General features: G+C 40.7%; 2 protein-coding genes across 2 annotated transcripts in view; one reads left to right on the forward strand and one right to left on the reverse strand.

Moving 5' to 3' along the window:
* The window catches only part of Atg4a (autophagy related 4A cysteine peptidase), a 54,496-nt gene extending 52,885 nt beyond the window's left edge, over positions 1 to 1,611 (forward strand). Inside the window, exon 13 of the mRNA XM_060375498.1 lies at positions 617 to 1,611. Coding sequence (XP_060231481.1) covers positions 617 to 687 — 71 coding nt within the window. The 3' untranslated portion in view covers positions 688 to 1,611. The remainder of the gene's footprint in view (positions 1 to 616) is intronic.
* Positions 1,612 to 3,880: 2,269 nt separating this feature from the next.
* Positions 3,881 to 17,036, reverse strand: part of Col4a6 (collagen type IV alpha 6 chain) — a 117,259-nt gene continuing 104,103 nt past the window's right edge. Inside the window, 9 exon segments of the mRNA XM_060374652.1 lie at positions 3,881 to 4,281; positions 6,481 to 6,769; positions 7,465 to 7,657; positions 9,613 to 9,731; positions 10,199 to 10,343; positions 10,502 to 10,538; positions 12,458 to 12,546; positions 12,695 to 12,856; positions 13,177 to 13,293. Of these exon segments, the coding sequence (XP_060230635.1) occupies positions 4,060 to 4,281; positions 6,481 to 6,769; positions 7,465 to 7,657; positions 9,613 to 9,731; positions 10,199 to 10,343; positions 10,502 to 10,538; positions 12,458 to 12,546; positions 12,695 to 12,856; positions 13,177 to 13,293 (1,373 nt within the window). The 3' untranslated portion in view covers positions 3,881 to 4,059.

Raw genomic sequence — 17,036 nt, forward strand, 5'->3', positions numbered from 1 at the left:
GACTTACGTGTTGCAGATGTCTGCTGAGATAAAAGTAATTGTAGCTCATTTATGAAAAGTAAAATTTCTACTCATCTAGTCTGATCAAAGAATAATGCTTCAGATTATTTTGATCTTTGGAGAAGCTGATACTTGCTGGTTTTAAAATGATAACAAAAAGAACATTAACTCAGTGTAAAAATTTATCTTTGGAAAATAAAGATGCCTAGAATTTGTTTTAGAATGACAAACCAGAGGCATGGGAATCTCAAAGAGTACCTTGATGTTTGTGTTGGTAGTTGTGTACCTGTAATCACTCAAAACAATGAGGCTGAAGAAACCTAAGTTCCAGGCTAGTTTGAGATCTATCCCAAGACCTCATCTCAACAAATAAACTGGCCAAAAGACAAAGAGGGTAACATAGATCACTGTGATCAAGCCTATATAAACAGTCCTGGTTGTTTTTAAGTCTTACATAAAATTGCTAACACTTTATAGTAGTACTAATTGTAGATTTCCTCCAGACAAACCTTGCTTTTAGTGAATTGATTCAAGCATGCAGAGTTGCAGTTACTGGGTAGTATCTTGATTGAGAACATCAGTGCTTTTCTACTTTCTCATTTCAATGTTCCAACAGAATTCATAGACTCTACTGAACAACTGGAGGACTTTGACCTGGAGGAAGATTTTGAAATTCTGAGTGTGTAGGATAGTGAGAACTTCTGCCTTCCATCTGGCATCACAAAAACATGAACTTGTTACATAAAACTTTTTTGGTCAGCAAGTGCCTGATATGCCAACAGCATCAAAACTCAATAGCAATTATGACTGAGCCAATTATGATTTTTCAGAAATGAAACAAAATAGGAAATCAATGACACCAACCTGTCTCTGAAAAGAAAGAGAAAAAAAATCATGGAATCTAGGAAGAAAAATATTTGGAATCCATTGCTTCCCAGTTTGTTTTACATGGTAACAGCAAGTCTTCAGCAGCTCAAATGAGGGCATTTGGAATACAGATCACAACTCCCATCTTAATGCAAGTACCAGCAAGATGAGAAATGGTTATAGTGTTCTTCTTCACTCTTTTACATGTGACCTCTTTGGGGCTAAATACTAAGAAGAACTCTGTTCCTTGCTCAAATAATAAAATAAATGAATCAGGGAGAAATACTCTTGTTAAGTTATTTGAATATGTAGTTTACCTAATTATAATTTTTATCAAAAAATCTGTCAAACAAATAATGTCAAATGTGTACCTCTTGCCTTCCTGTTTGAAGAAACATATTCAATAGGTTAAAGTCTCTATCCTTAGTGATCCTTTCACTAGATGTCACCACATCCTTAAATCAAACCATGATCACTTGAAGCAGAGGTCAGCAAACTTTTTCTGTAAAGGAGTAGATAGATAGTATTTTAGGCTTTGTAGGCCAGGTGGCCTTTGTCCTAACTATTCTGTGCTATAAAAGCAGCCCTGGACAATATGTATGTGAGTGAGCATGGCTATAATGTAATACAACTTGATTTATGAAAGCAAGTGGAGGGCTGGATATGGTCTTACCAATTGCTCACTTACGGCATTGATATTTTTGTTTGTTTGTTTGAAAGATTAAATAAATTGTTTGAATGATACTGTTTTGGTTGATAAATATATTTAGAAAGAAGTAATCATGTGGTGAATTTAATCTGTCCACTAAATATAATACATTTTAGGACTAATACCTTTTTTAAGTTTTGAAGCATATGCTCATCAGATTACCTGTGCTGAATATGTGTAGAGGAATATGCTCAACTCTCCACACTGTCTATGTGTCTTCCTTTTGCCAACCCCTTACTTTGTGTTTCACACAGGTATGCATTTCATCTTCAGTTAGCTCTGACAATCTCACTTGTCTCCTTAGGTTCTACCTTTTTCTTTTCCTTTTCCTTTTTCTTCCTTTCCTTTCCTTTTTTGTTTTTTTTGCCAGTATGTTATATATTCCATAGGTTCAAAATTCAAAAGATACAAAATGCTATTTAGCAAAACATCATTTTCTTTCACAGGTCAGTTTCCTTCTCTTGAAAACATCTAGGTTATTTTTGTTTATCCTTCCACAGACTTGCCTTTTACATATGTAAACACATGCACATATTTAAGTTATATGCACATGAAAGATATGCCCACGTATAGTTTAGATTTAATTTTTAAATATTTGTGTATATAAATATACACACACTTGCATATATTCACACATGCACAGGTAGAGGCTTGAAAAGGCATCAGGTATCCTCTTTATCATTCTCTATATAATCTTTTGTGAGAGGATCTGTCCATGATCTGTCTTGATTAGGGTGGAAGACAGTAACACCCAGCCACCATCCTATCTCCATGTCCCTTGAAGCTAGAGTTAAGGCATACACAGAAATAGTGGCTTTTTTATTTGGGTGTTGGACCCCAAATCCAGTCCTTATGATTTTGCAGCAAGCACGCCTAACAGCTAAGCCATCTCTCCAGCCACAAGATTTCGTTGTATTGGTTTTAATATTTCCCTACCTTTAACTTATCAGAAAATGATCCTGAGGCCATTGAAGAATGAAAACTCCTTTCTTGAACTCTAGTGTGTGAAAGAGATGAAAGCAGTTGTGTGCTCACTGCAAAGCATGTTGTAGGTTTGTTGACCAGAAGACTCTTTCTGCCCTTTGACTTAATTGTGTTTAAATCTCCCTGTCTCAATGTTTTGTTATAAAGTTTAGTGAGAACAGATATTAGAAAAGTTTTTCAAAGAGTCTCAAAAAGTCAAATGTTCACATTTCATTCCTTTTATTTGCTATGTACAAGCTAACACCATTTGTTACTTATCTAGGAAGTGATGACAATAGCTTGGATTATATTGGTTATGCTTTGCCTGTGTTGACACAGTTTATATAGTACTTAAGAAAGTGAAATCACCTGGAAGGGGGTGCTTCATGTTAATGTAACTGAGTGTGTTTGACTGGTAATTGAAAGGAATTCCTTTAAATGGAAGGACAACTCAGACTGTGCCTAGGGTCTGCTAACAATGGTATGTGCTAGATTTTTCAAAAAGAATGTTCAAATAGTTTTAGAGGCTACCCATGAAAGAGTAGTTGGATGGTCATTTTATCAGAAAGTCTCTAATAGCCTTAGAATGCAAGGACTCAGCATGCTGCAGCTTCAATTTGCCACCCTGCACACATCTGGGTTGCATTTGGAGTAACTAGGGATTTCTGAGGAATGGGGACCTGAGATTTACCTTTTTGTTCCTGGAGTTAAAAGTAAAACTAAAACGTCTATATCTATTCACCTCTCTGCCCTAGGCCAAGAAAGAGAAGTGATTCTCATTTCCTTTTGTGAGCTCAGTCACATTTATTGCATTTTTTTTGTTATACTTTGGACCAGGCCAATGTTGTTTGTCTCTCTGGCTGTGGAGAAAGCCAACCAGGAGGCAGTTATTTGTGTAGGACCAAACATTGGCCTTTCAGCCTTTCCTAGTTGTGACAGGGGCATGAATTTAAACTCTGGAAGGAATCACAGCTCAGTTCTGGCTATAGGGTACCAATGCTACTTACTTCCTGTCTCAATACAATAGGCTGCTTTCAGCAGGGAAGGCTAGCCCTACGCAGACTTGAGCTGTCTCTGATGTTCAGGCAGAGACACACTTTTAGGGTAGAAATCTTGAGTTCTAGTTTGAGTCAAATAATGTGCGGTGATCTCTTGTCATAAAGAAATAACTTAGCTGTTATACTGTGCTTCCTGGTCAAGGCAATGAGGAGAGCTTTAGCAGTCTTAGAAAATGACAGTTTAGTATACCTTTCTGAGGTGGCCATAAATGGTGGCATACATAACTAAATGGAACACTAGCACCAGATTGATGGAACTAGGAAAGCAAATCCTAGCACAGTGTTCTCTCTGTTGGGCCTGAGGGTTGGGATAACTAATGTGCAGTAGTCCAGTCCAGATGAGACTCCAACATAAAACTTGACAGGCAAATGCGGTGAGGCCTTCCTTTTGCAGACTGCCCACACTTGTGAGGTAAGTGTTGTGAGGTGGGTAGGGAGGTCAGCGGCTGCATGATGGCTTTTTCAGTGGAGCTGCCCAGTTTTCAGTGTCTCAGACATTGGCTCTTTCTGAAATTGCCATCGCTCCTCCACCATTGTCAGCCAAAAACTGTACTTGTTGGCAAAGTAGTGGCTCATACCACAGGCACTGCCACACTCCACAAAAGGCGTATCTTGAAAGTCTTCAAGGCAGGAACCAGGGGAGACTAGGGACTGGCTTCCACCCTTGGCCCCAGCAGAGGTGTGCTGAACCAGAAGGGAGGGGATTGTGTGAGTTGTGAGAGAATTCAACATGGAGGTGGTCCACATCCTGTTCCTGCATATGTTCCCCATTCCAGAACTCTGGACCCAGGGATCACTCAGCTTCTAGCCAGCATGTTGAACCTGGGCTTTGGAGGCAAGCACTGGCCATCCTCCCTGAAATAGCTGTGGGATGCTGCACCCTTACTCCGGCTCCTTTGTGCCCTCCTAACCATGCCACATGATCAGCGACCACATTCCAAACTGTGTTTCTCTATCTGTGCCTGTCCCACAGACTTCACAGCTCTATGAGATTTATCTTCATCTTCCCCTGTTTTCCACATGCATATGCATCTTTACAAATTTTAAATTACAGGTATTTATTTTGTGTGAGGGTTGGGTCTGAGGATCAGGCTAAGGATTAGTGGCAGGTAACTTTACCTGATAGGCCATCTTGTTGGCCCCAGTGATACACATCTGAGCAAGGTTGGCTTTAAGTTTCAAAATTAAAAGTGCTTTTAGCCCTTTACTGTGCATTGTCCTCTGAGAAGGAGTCGTAATATTTATTCCCCAATGTTTCTTCTTATAACAGCATATCCCCCAATAGTTCTCATCTTGAAATTATCTCCACTAGACCTATTTCTACTTTCAACCTGTGCCACACCCTTTAGAGTGACCCCCACACACACACACACACACACACACACACACACACACACAAAATCTTCAAAGGTTTTGTTGTTATTGTTTAATTCAGTTCCTAGGCCACTTGTGTACTGACAGTCTCCAGTCAGTGTACCTCCAGACCTCCTATCTAAACCACAAACTCCTCCCTTCCACTGAGCTCAAAGTACAGGTTGCCAAAAAGAGGGTCTTCATGCTCATCTGCAACAGTAAGTGGCTAGCAGACTATGTGTCTGTCAGTTTGCTGAACTTGCAGAGAGTGACACTTTGCTGATGATTCAAGCTTATGAAAACTTTCAGCTTTTGGTGGCAGCAATTCCACCAGGGCCTTTGGTGATTCACAGAGAAGTTCTGGCTACCCAGGAGATTTCAGTGAGTTTCACACTGCACTTTTCCTGGGAGCTGTTTTAGCCTTACTCCTGATTTCATTTGAAGAAAAATCTCCAGATAGTTACAAATCATCTCTGTGGGGTTACAGATGTTCTCTTTCTTTTTTTTTTTTATTTTTTTTTTATTATTATTTTTTATCAGTTACATTTTATTAACTCTGTATCCCAGCCGTGTCCCGATCCCTCATTCCCTCCCAGTCCCTCCCTCCCTCCCTCATCTCCACCGTGCCCCTTTCCAAGTCCACTGATAGGGGGGACCTCCTCCCCATTCATCTGATCCTGTTTTATCAGGTATCTTCAGGACTGGCTGCAAAGCCCTCCTCTGTGGCCTAACAGGACTGCTCCTCCCTTCGGGGGTGGGGAGACCAAAGAGCCAGTCATTGAGTTCCTGTTAGAAATAGTCCCTGTTCCCCTCACTTTGGGAAACCAATTGGTTACTGAGCTACCACAGGCTACATCTGAGTGGAGGTTCTAGGTTATATCCATACATGGTCCTTGGATGTTCTCTTTCTTAACTAGACACACAGCATGTCTGGCCACTACCCTCTCTCTCCCTCTCTCTGTCTCTGTCTCTCTCTCTCACACACACACAAACACACAGAAAAGTGTGAAGGAACTTTACAAAGTGGTGAAGCAACAAAATGACCACACGACCATATAAATGCTGCATTCTTTCATGTCAATCCTTAAAAAGAGATAGCAAAAAGATATAGGAGAAGCTGGTTGGATATGGGAAGGTAAACAGCAATGCAGTGAATGTTATGTTCGGCCTCATCAGTAAAATTGTATGCTGGCCTCAGTTGAGGACAACATTTCCCTCAGTATCAGCTACCATTACAGTGTGTTATATCATTCCCTTAGTAGTGACAAAATTGAACAACACATAGAGCAGGGCCTTGGCTTGTGATTCGTTCATGTTCTCAGATCAGAACACCAGGTTCAAATTGCTATCTTCCCCCCACAACCGCAACAAACTATAATGCACATCTTCATCTCTCTTCCTGTTAAACTCTATTTTCTAAACATTTTCCCTTGAGCCTGGGATCAAAGGGAGGGGCCCTTCCCTGAGCTCTTCTCTCCTACCCTCTATCTATGTTTCTCCACTGAGGGACAGAATGGTTCAAGGCTTCACCATGAGGAATAAATAACTGATCCAGAGGCTTTGCCAGCCCAGAGGGCACTGTGGGATGGTGATGTCCTGGCTGTGCACAGCAATGGCTTTTGAAGGTGTCTCATATACAGAGCAGTGGCTGATGTACTGGAGAATCTGGGTCTGGCCCACAGGCATCATTGGAATGGGGGCATTTGTGGACAGCCAGTAGGATTTATCATTGCTTCTGGCATAGTGGTACACTTCATTGATGTTTCAGTAGATGAAGGGCATGGTGCTGAATCTGGGCAGGCAGGAGCCAGCAAATCCTGGGACAAGAAGATGTGCAAGAATCAGGTAAGTGCTGGCTTAAGGGCAGGGGCACAAGGCCTGGAGTAGCTGAAGATGTGAATTTCCATATAAATGCTTGCTCAGAGCAGTACAGCTCTCTCCCTATAGTCCCGTGACTTCTGTACATGCTGGAGTGTGAGGATCAAACAGTCTCATAAATGTACCAGAGGAGTTAAATAATGATGGGAATATTTTGATAAAGTGAATAATCACTCCCTAATTAACCTGCTTTGTAAAACCAATATTTAATAGATGGAATTCTAATTTAAGACTTAGCACACCTACTGCTAATGCAATTAATCCTGGGCTAATCATCACTGCCCTGCAGGTCATGGTACTGTTGTTATCACTAATCACTAACAATTAATGGTGGCTTAAATACATTTTACAGTGGGTAATTCATGAATTCCTTACACCACTCTATGTGATGGGTACTAGAAAGAGCTCAGTGCCATTAAGGGAAGATGAAAGCTTGGAGAGGTTGAATGATTTACCCAGAGCATGTGGCTTTGAAGTGATAGGACCAGCATTTGAATCAAAATCTTTTTGACCACCTAGCTGGTACTTGTGGCCTACTTCCCAGCAATGTGTCTAAAGGTCCATGAGAAGAAAAACAGTTCTCAGTCCTTGTAGGGACAGGTGACAAGGACTGGCTGTCAGAGCCAATACTTTTCCAGATCCTGGTTATGGGCTTTCTCCTGCCCCTCCATGAACAGCAAGTTGTAACCCACCCACAGCTGGCTTATTCCAATGGGGCACAGTGGAACTTGTTCAGACTGACTGTGTTTTACCAGTGTATAACCCACTCTGACATTTTGCCCATGCATTCTAAGCAAGGTACCAAAGGAGCCTTGCTTTCCCGGAGCTCCTGAGAAGAAAAGAACATAAAAGAATGTAAGAATGGTACAGATGATAATGACATTAGCTCCTGAGCTCCTGAGAAAAAAAGAACATAAAAGAATGTAGGAATGGTACAGATGATAATGACATTAGTAATTCTTTGAAATATTGTGTAAAGCACATCATATACTTGTGTTGAGCCACTTGATCCTGATGTCCCTAGGAGCTGGCACTATTATCAGCCTTCTGTACAGATGAGGAAACTGAGTCTTTGAGCTGCCAAAGCTAGAATATTATCGAGTTAGAACTGCAACTCATGAGTGCCCAGCTATTTAGTTCCCATTTTTAAAGAATACACCATCCATTATCCTTCTTCAGATACCAGGCCTTGGGTTCTAACAGTAAGTAGAGTGGAATCTTCATGCCCAAACTTGAAGTCTCCCATAAGGTGTAACTAGCTGCTAAATCAGAAGCATTATAAGTAAGATTAGATTAGAAAGAGAAAGCTTCATCTGCCTCTCTTATCCAATAGACTGCAATATTTTACTACTGAGCCTCAGAAGTATTCTGTACCAAAGACAAGTGATCCTTAGTGTAAAAGGGAAAGTAAGTAGTAGAAAAATGATCAGATATGCCTCATCTCCAACATTATTGCTTGAACTATTCCTCCATCCATGTTAGAATAGGACAAGAAGGCATGAAAAGCAAAGCCAGGATGACCAGGAGTTTGAAGTCAATCTGGGATACATAGTGAGTTTGATGGCCAACTGGGCTATGCAGCAAGATACTGGTTGAAAATAATAAAAAAGTAAAAATAAAACAGCTGGAGGAGAGGCCAGAAAAGAATTTGGAGAAGTCTGTTGCCTTCTTGAATCATACAGTACTTTCCTTCATAGGCTGGAAGCTGTGAAGTATTAAGAGTTGAAGAACAAAGTGGTGGTTTGAATAAGAATGACCGTCATAGGCTCATATAGTTGAACACTTATGCACTATTTGAGAAAGATTAGGAGGTGTAACCTTGTTGGAGGAAGTGTGTCACTGGGGATAAGCTTGGACATTTAAAAAGCCCACACCAAGCCCAAGGTCAGTTGGTCTCCCTCCCCTCCCCCCTTTCTCTCTGCCTACAGATCAGGATGTATCTCTCACCTATCTCCTGCTGCCATGTTCCATGCCAAGAGAATAATGGACTAAACATATGAAACTGTAAGTAATCCCCCAATTCTTTCTTTCGTCAGAGTTGCCTTTGTTGTGGTGTCTCTTCAAAGTCACAGAACAGTGACTAAGACAGAAGTTGTTACGAGAAGTGGGGTCTTGCTGATGTCACTCTCTTTATTTCATTTAGCAGTAGGATTTAAACAACAACAACAACAACAACAACAAGACCTTTTTATCTTCTTGAGCACTACAATTGCTTCCAACAAAATATTTCCTAGTGCTGCTAGGAAATATTTAGATCTGCATAAGAGCAATCACAACCACAGAGCACAGTCAATACTAGGCTATTTTGAAATTTCTTCTGCCAATACCATTAATTCAAAACTCTTCAATTTAGTCTCAGGCATATTTATTAGTACAATGGCAAAAAGCAACCACATTCTTTGCCAAAATATCATATGAATGGTCTCTAGGCTACTTAATAGTATTCCCCTCTGAAACTTCTTTAGCCAGGTACCCACAGTTCAAATTGCATTCAATACTACCTTCCATGCTCCTACTGGTGTGGCCCATTAAGCTCTGCTTAAAGCATCCAACTACTTTTCTAGTCCAAAGTCCCAAAGTCTTTGATATTCCTCCAACAAAAATATAATCTAACGTCTTACAACAATGCCACCAGTATGTTACCTTTCATAAGAGTTGCCTTTGTCATGGTGGCTCTTCATAGCAATAGAACACTAAGACAGACATGAATTCAATCTGTGAGCACCCTCATAGTGGCAACTTCATCACATGGTTGACTAAGTGTCCAAGTTTTGATTATCTGACCTTCAAATCCTGGAGGTCCTTGTAGCCCATGGAGACAAGGATTATCAAGGATTCCTGGTGGGCCTGGAATCCCACTAGGGCCATCCTTGCCAGGGATTCCAGTTAGACCCTTGGAACCCATAGGAAAGAAAATCCATAAGGAAAGGAAGAATTCAATATGAAAGGCCCAGCCTATCTCGCCTTAGACTCATGTGAAGTTCCAGGGAGAGTAATAGCTTATCCTTCTGGGGCAAAGCTAGGATTTAGAAGCCATATTTTCTGTCCCCAGCCCTGTGCTTTCTCCACTACAGTGTGTTTCCTTTGTCATTCGCCACATCTTTTCTATCTCCAAAAAACTTTAGAGATGGCAAAGGGTCTAGGGGGGAGATGCACATGTTCTCAGAAGACAAGTATAACAACAACTGGCCCATTAGCTTTTTGGGCTTTTCCCTTCCCTGGCAAGGAGTATGAGAGCCTTGTAAAACAGCAAGGGGAGTGCTTGATAGGGGCACTTTCTAAGAACTGTGTCAAGCTAGCAGCTTCAGCTTCTCAACCAAGGCCTTTCCACTTCCCAGTAAATCCCCTTTCTCTGGTATCATTTTTACTTTGCAGACCCATATAGCCTTGAGATCCAGGGTCTCCTGTGAAGCCAGGGATACCATCAATATCTAGCCTACACAAAGGTCCTGGAGGAATCTGGACAGCTTTGGCAATTGGTGAGTGTCCTGGAGCACCTTGGGGGCCAGAAAAGCCTGAAGGCAGGTGGTGAAATAGTAGTCAGGCTGGAGCAGAGTTGGAGCACAGGTGGCCTTTCCTCTGCCTGGCAATAACCAACTGGTTTCTCTTTCTTTTTGTGCTTACAATTCCCACTTGATGTCTCTAGGACAGAACGCACAACCCTTAATAGTACCTTCTTTCCCCATCTCCTTCTTAGTGTCTTGGTAGCTCTTTGTGGACAAGGCAGGGGGCAAGTCATATTTATTTTGGCCTGTTATAGCCCAATATGTAATCCACTAGGTGGAAGGCAGATGGGAAATGTTTCTTGCAAGTATAGTAGGCTGAGACTTGGTTCAGAGATGGAGCAGTTGTTTACTTACATGGTGGTCAGAATGCACTAGGAGAATGTACTACTGTAGAGATGCATACAACTACAAAGGTGCAGTTGGCATCCTGATCTAGGAGACCCACCTTAGTCAGCTACTTTACAAATAGAATAACTTGATTACTAATCCATTAATCAAGTATTTTTTGGGTGTTTACTATCTGCCATGGTCTTGGGAGATGAGACTAGAGCAGTGAATGATAGACCTTTATGGAGATTATGGCCTAGTGATGAAGATGAATAATGCCTGATTTGGCAAATACCATTAACCCCATCATGCATACTTCAAGAAGGACTGTGAAGGAAATGAATAGTGTAGTGACAATGGGAAGGAGCATAGGGTGGTATTGGTAAAGCGGTCTCCTTTAGAAGTACCAGTGGCTTTTCCTAACCAGCAACAGTTAAACTGAAATGATTCAAACATCAGAAGTATCAGAAGGAACTAGACATTTAAATAAAGCATCAGGAAACATATACAGTATTGATGAGAATGTAAACTAGTGCAGACATCATGAAAATCAATATTGGAGCTCCTTAAAAAAACTAAATTTAGAATTGCCATACGATCTAGCTGTACCATTCCTAGTAATATACTCACAGGACTTCAAGTCAGTGTACCACAGAGATACCTGCACAGCCATGCTCATCCCTGTACTATTCACAGTAGCCAAAGTTTGGAACCAGCCTAAGTGTCCATTAACAGACAAATGGACAGAGAAAATATGGCACTTATACATGAAGGAATTTTCTTCAGTCATAGCGAAAAGTGAAGAAAAGTGAAATCATGTACAAGCAAGTGGATATGACTGGAGAACATCATGTTATATGAGCTACATATAAACATACATATATGACATAAAAACAGAGAGGGACTAACTAGGAAAAGGGAGCTAGACATGAAGGAGAGAAGGGGCCAAAAAGTGGGTAATTGGGAAAATATTTGAGAGGGCAACTGAACAGTAAAGGAGACAGGCTGGCATGAGGATGAAGAGGGAGGTGTCACACGTGATTTTGTGGTCCATAATTCACTTCTATGCCATGAATAGAATGTTTTTGTTGCTGTTTTGTGTGTGTGTGTGTTTGTGTGTATGTGTGTGGGGGGGGGTTCAAGATATGGTTTCTCTGTGTTGCCTTGGCTGTCCTGGACTTCTTTGTAGAACAGGCTGGCCTCAAATTCACAGAGATCTACCTGCCTCTGCCTCACTGAGTGCTGGGATTAAAGACATGTGCAACCAGGTCTGGTTAAGTTTTTTTTTTTTTTTTTTTTTTTACTGGTAACTATATGTGAAAAATATTGTTGGGGGAGGAAAGGTGCCACATGAGAAAGGCCGATGGCTTGGACCTTGAGTTAGCAGCACAATTGAGGCAAAATGAGGAGAGGCAAGGCATGTTGGGAGATGATACAGCCCTCAAGGGCTGCTGATAGGCTGAATGTCTAGGAGTTTTCCTTGAGGATAGAGACAATTTTGCTTCTTTTCTGAACTGAGAAAATGAGGATAGTGGTCTAGGTGCAATGCAGAGAAATTCAGAGGGAGATGAGTGGCGAGACCCATTATAGCAAAGCAGTAAGGACCTTCAGTCCTCGGAATAGACTGCAGGCAGAGACATCTCCAAAGTAGAGAAACTACCTCCTGCATTTGGAAGCATGTTGCCCTAGTTGCTTTTGTGATGTGGTAGACATTATGGCTTCTAAAAGAGCCTTGACCTCATGCTTTAACCCTTTCTTCTACAGCTCCGGCTTCGCCTAGAACTTGCCAGACTTACTTTTTGGCCCTTCATCCCAGGAAATCCCAAAACTCCTGGTGGCCCAACCTTGTCAGGAGTCCCCATGAGGTCAGGCTCCCCTCTCATGCCTGATAAGTGCCAAAGGACAAGTCAGATGTTGATGTGAAGGTCATGGTGAAAAACCAGGCAGGAAAAGCACCATCTGTGGAACTCTTCAGGGTCACTGGACTGTGTATTGGTGACTGATGACCCTTGTAGCTGATGGAAAAGACTTACCTTTCAGTCTTAGATCTCCAGAAAGGCCAAAGAAACCTACAGGTTTGTAGTTTCCCTTGAGCCCTTGAAGGCCTGGAATTCCAGGGAAGCTAGGGTCTCCAGGGTTGCTTTGATCTGAGGATGACCTAGGGAGACCTGGAGGGCCTGGCAGGCCTGGGCAGCCTAAGGATAAGATTGGAAGAGTAATGAAGTGTGGGGAGATTAGAAGCTGCTGAAGGCCTAGGGAAATTAGGTAGCCAAAGCCCGTTCCTAGTACAGGGGTCTCTGTTGCTGTCCTTGGAGTCCCCATGTCCTGACTTTTTGAAACACTTTAGAAATACAGCCAATTCTAGTCCCTCAAATTTTGATGTGAAGAAATAAATTGAGGCCTAGCATGTCCAAGCACGTACAGTAACAGGGAAAGGGCTGCATTATATACGACATATTTGCCATCATCAACATAAGGTGGCCAGTTAGTTCTGTTCGGGGCTTCTTATTTTTACCTCGTTTTCCATCTAGGCCTGGCCGCCCTCGGTCACCAGGCTGTCCTGCTCTGTCTGAGGACAAGTGGATGCCTGGAGCTCGGGGGGGGGGAGCAGGACCTTGGAGTTCTGGGAAACCTGCAAGGAATAAATAAAACGAGGTTTGGTGGGCTTCTCATATCCAGGAAAGGGCCAAGTGTACTCAGAAAATGGAAACTATTGGGGTAGCTGCAATACCAGAGGATACCAGCAGAGGGCTCTCCTCCATTCATCCTAACTCCACCAAGCTGACAATAGTAAATGAGGCTCAGACTCTTCCTTTCCAGCTGGAGCTTCATTTTATTGGGACAGAGCTATGGAAATTTCTAGCTTCCCAAGTTCACTGGTGATGGAAATATTTCAGGCTGTTTTTTTTTCTCCAGATCAGAAATAAACAAAAGCATGGCTGAGCAGCTGGAATTTGATTTTTCCAAGTGTTGTTATGAAACACACGGGTCTGTCAAACAAACTTTCCTAACTACCAGTCCTGTCTATTGCTGTCCAAAAGTTATGGATACTGTACAATTGAACCCAGACTATCCAGAACGGAGGCAGCAAAAGTACTATGGATCCTCCTGTGTGTCCTATATTTCCCTGGCTCTCTTTTGGCACTTCTAGGCAAAGAACAACAACAACAGCTAAAACAAAAACAAGTATTTTATACGTGACTAATATTAGTAGAACTACTTAGCTGCCTGTTGAACATATTTCGTTGTACTAGATATCTGTTCCCCTTTGGCCAAAATATATAGTTATGTACTGGAGCATCTATAGAATCCTTCTTTGCTAAGGCTTCCATACTACTTTACATGTTTTGTGATTTGTGGGATAATTTCTACTATGTGTTAAAAACAAAAGCTTTGATCAGATGACAAAATATTTATTTAATGAGTGCTACATATACATGGTAATCTTGATGGAGAAACAACCAAACTATCTATACACATGTGGAGGTACCTGCTGTACACTAAGTGTGGAATAAATGTGTTAACTGGCATAGTCTAGTGGATAGTCAATAAGAACATTCACTGTAACCTGCCTGATAAAAACCTGTTGGTTGAGATTCCATTTTGTGTGTCAGAGAGAATATCCACAAATATTAGTATCCAATTTCCGGTCTTACATCCATCTTTAAAAAACTGGTGAATCCATGTAAACCAGTAAAGAGAGATGGTAGAGTAGCCAGTGTGGGTGTTTAAAAATAGCTCATTAATACTCTGAATCACAAGAAGTAGAGATGAGAACGCTGCTTTTAAAAAAAGGCTCTTGTTAATTTTAGGTCTGTACAAGAAAAAAAAAGGCGGTATCATCAGCTGTGTTATAATGACTCTCTGAAGTACTTTTCTTTCTCATTGAGGTAAGGATCTGAAAAGAAAGATATATTGCATGTTTTTTTCCCTGAAAACAGAGCTTTATACATGTATATGCACATATAACTTATGTATTTATACCAGCTGAAATTACGCAAAAGCAACAAGCAAAATACTATACAACAACATATAAAGGGTAAGCATGAGCAGCCTACAAAATCTAGGTCCCCCATGTTTAGCTTTTTAAAGACCTGCATATCCTTTATCTGACTCTTGCTTCTTGACTTTATATTAATATATTATCAAGTACTAAATAAGTATACTACTGACCTAAAGTAGTACCAAAATCTCATATTTTAAACAACTTACCATTATTGTGTGTTTGGGGAGGGTGTCACAGTGCCTAAGTGGAGCATAGAGGACAGCTCTGTGGAGTTAGGTCTGTGCTCTAACCTTTACTTTGGTTTCAGTGGTGAAATTTAGGTTGTCAGGCTTTTAAGTTAGGTACCTTTACCTAGTGAGACAGCTTGTAAGCTTTTTTTAAAAAATTAAAACTAAAATGTGCTAAATGAGGAGCTTCAAATGCCAAATAACCATTTTGCTAACTCATTCCAATGCTGAAACCTGAGAAACTCTAAATACATAAATGAGTGCTCTAAAGATGTAATGTGAGTAAGAACACAGCAGTACAATTGCAAATCATTTACCTAAAAGTATTGTGAGCATAGGGAATGAAATGTTCTTAGGCTCAGTCTGTTTTACTTCCACTACCAAATCACTAACAGTTTCCTCTGTTGGGCAAAATACAAGCTGTAGTCTTTTTTTTTTTTCTTCTTTCATTTCAATTTTCCTTTTTTTGTTTTTTTTTTCTTTATTAATTACACTTTATTCACTTTGTATCCCCCCTGGGGTTCTCTCCTTCCTCCAGTCCCAATCCCTCCCTTCCTCCACCCTCTGCATGCATGCCCCTCCCCAAGTCCACTGATAGGGGAGGTCCTCCTCTCCTTCTTTCTGATCTTAGTCTATCAGATCTCATCAGGAATGGCTGCATTGTCATCTTCTGTGGCCTGGTAATGCTGCTTCCCCCTCAGGGGGTGGTAATTAAAGAGCAGGCCAATCAGTTCATGTCAGAGACATTGCTGTAGTCTTTTTAAAACAAATTCTTTCAATGAAGGATAATTCAGGTGTGATGAACACATGTGTATTCCATTGTGTGTCTCACTAAAGAAAAATGAGGATGGCATTATCTTGGTAATTATGTGTGCAGTCTCCACCCCTCCTCTCAGAGATAACCGTTCCCAAATTCTGTGTTCACATCCTCCCTTTCCATCATAATTTATTCATGAATATTTGCATTCCAAAACATTATGTTGGTTGTTTTGCATATTTTTAACATCTAATGAGAGAGCCACACTAAATGTCTTTCTTTGTAACATGCTGCCTCTCATAATTATATTTCTATAATATATCCATCTCAATGTGTACTGTTCACTGTAATTTTAATTATGATTTTATGTCAGCTAAAGTAAATGAATAATTTGATAACCAGAAATTCAATCAAGATTTACAAACAGAAGAAAAAAAATGTCATATGCTTTCATCTGGTCTCCTCTTTTCTATGCTGCTGGAAAAAAAGCCACAGTTGCTTTACAGGTTCAGTCCCAGATTTGAGCCTTCCTCTAGAGAAGCTCCTGGTTTCCCCAAAAGAAAAAGTTTTACAGACAAAAAAAAAAGTTTAAACACAGAAACAACACATGCTCCAATTCAAAAGGCAACAGGAAATGAATTAATGTGTGAATGTAGTTCCTGGGAAACATACATACACTATGCAAACAGAAAATGTGGTGAAATCTCAAGTACCAAATATGTTGATATACTGCAGATATCACTTTTCAAGTAGTATATGCAATAACATAGTGCCCAGTGTCTCTGGGGCATCTGCTAAGCACTGAGATATGCTCTTTGACTCACATTACTTTACTGTTGATAGAGTGTTGCAGTGTGGGGAGGAGGGTGTTCCTCCTATTCCCTGTTCCCAGAGTAATGACTCATGAGACTCAAAATATTATTTACAAATACCTAGTCCATATAGCTAGTCTCTTCTCTGACTAGCTCATAACTCAGTGGAACCCATTTATACTATTCTTAGTTTTTCCACATGACTGGTTATCTGTGCTCAGGTACCATGCAACCATTCTCCTTACATCTTGCCAGCTGAATATCCCATGCCTGGCTCTCTTCCAGAATCCTCTCTGCCTAGCATATTTCCCACCTCTTTTTTTCTGTGTAAGCTATAGGCCATCAGATTTCTTACTCACAGGTGCTGTATCCATATAACACACAAGATATTCCTTCTACAATTTCCCACTTTTAATCAAATAAAATGTTATTTTTCTTTCAATAATGAACTATTATATAATAATACCAATTATGAAAACTATTAGGTAATATTTATAATCACTATGTCCAGTCCTTGTGTATTTGGCAACTTTGGAAAAATATTCTATTACTTATCCTAACTTAGACTTAAAT

The sequence above is a fragment of the Meriones unguiculatus genome, chromosome X (assembly GCF_030254825.1).
Source record: "Meriones unguiculatus strain TT.TT164.6M chromosome X, Bangor_MerUng_6.1, whole genome shotgun sequence".
Taxonomy (NCBI): domain Eukaryota; kingdom Metazoa; phylum Chordata; class Mammalia; order Rodentia; family Muridae; genus Meriones; species Meriones unguiculatus.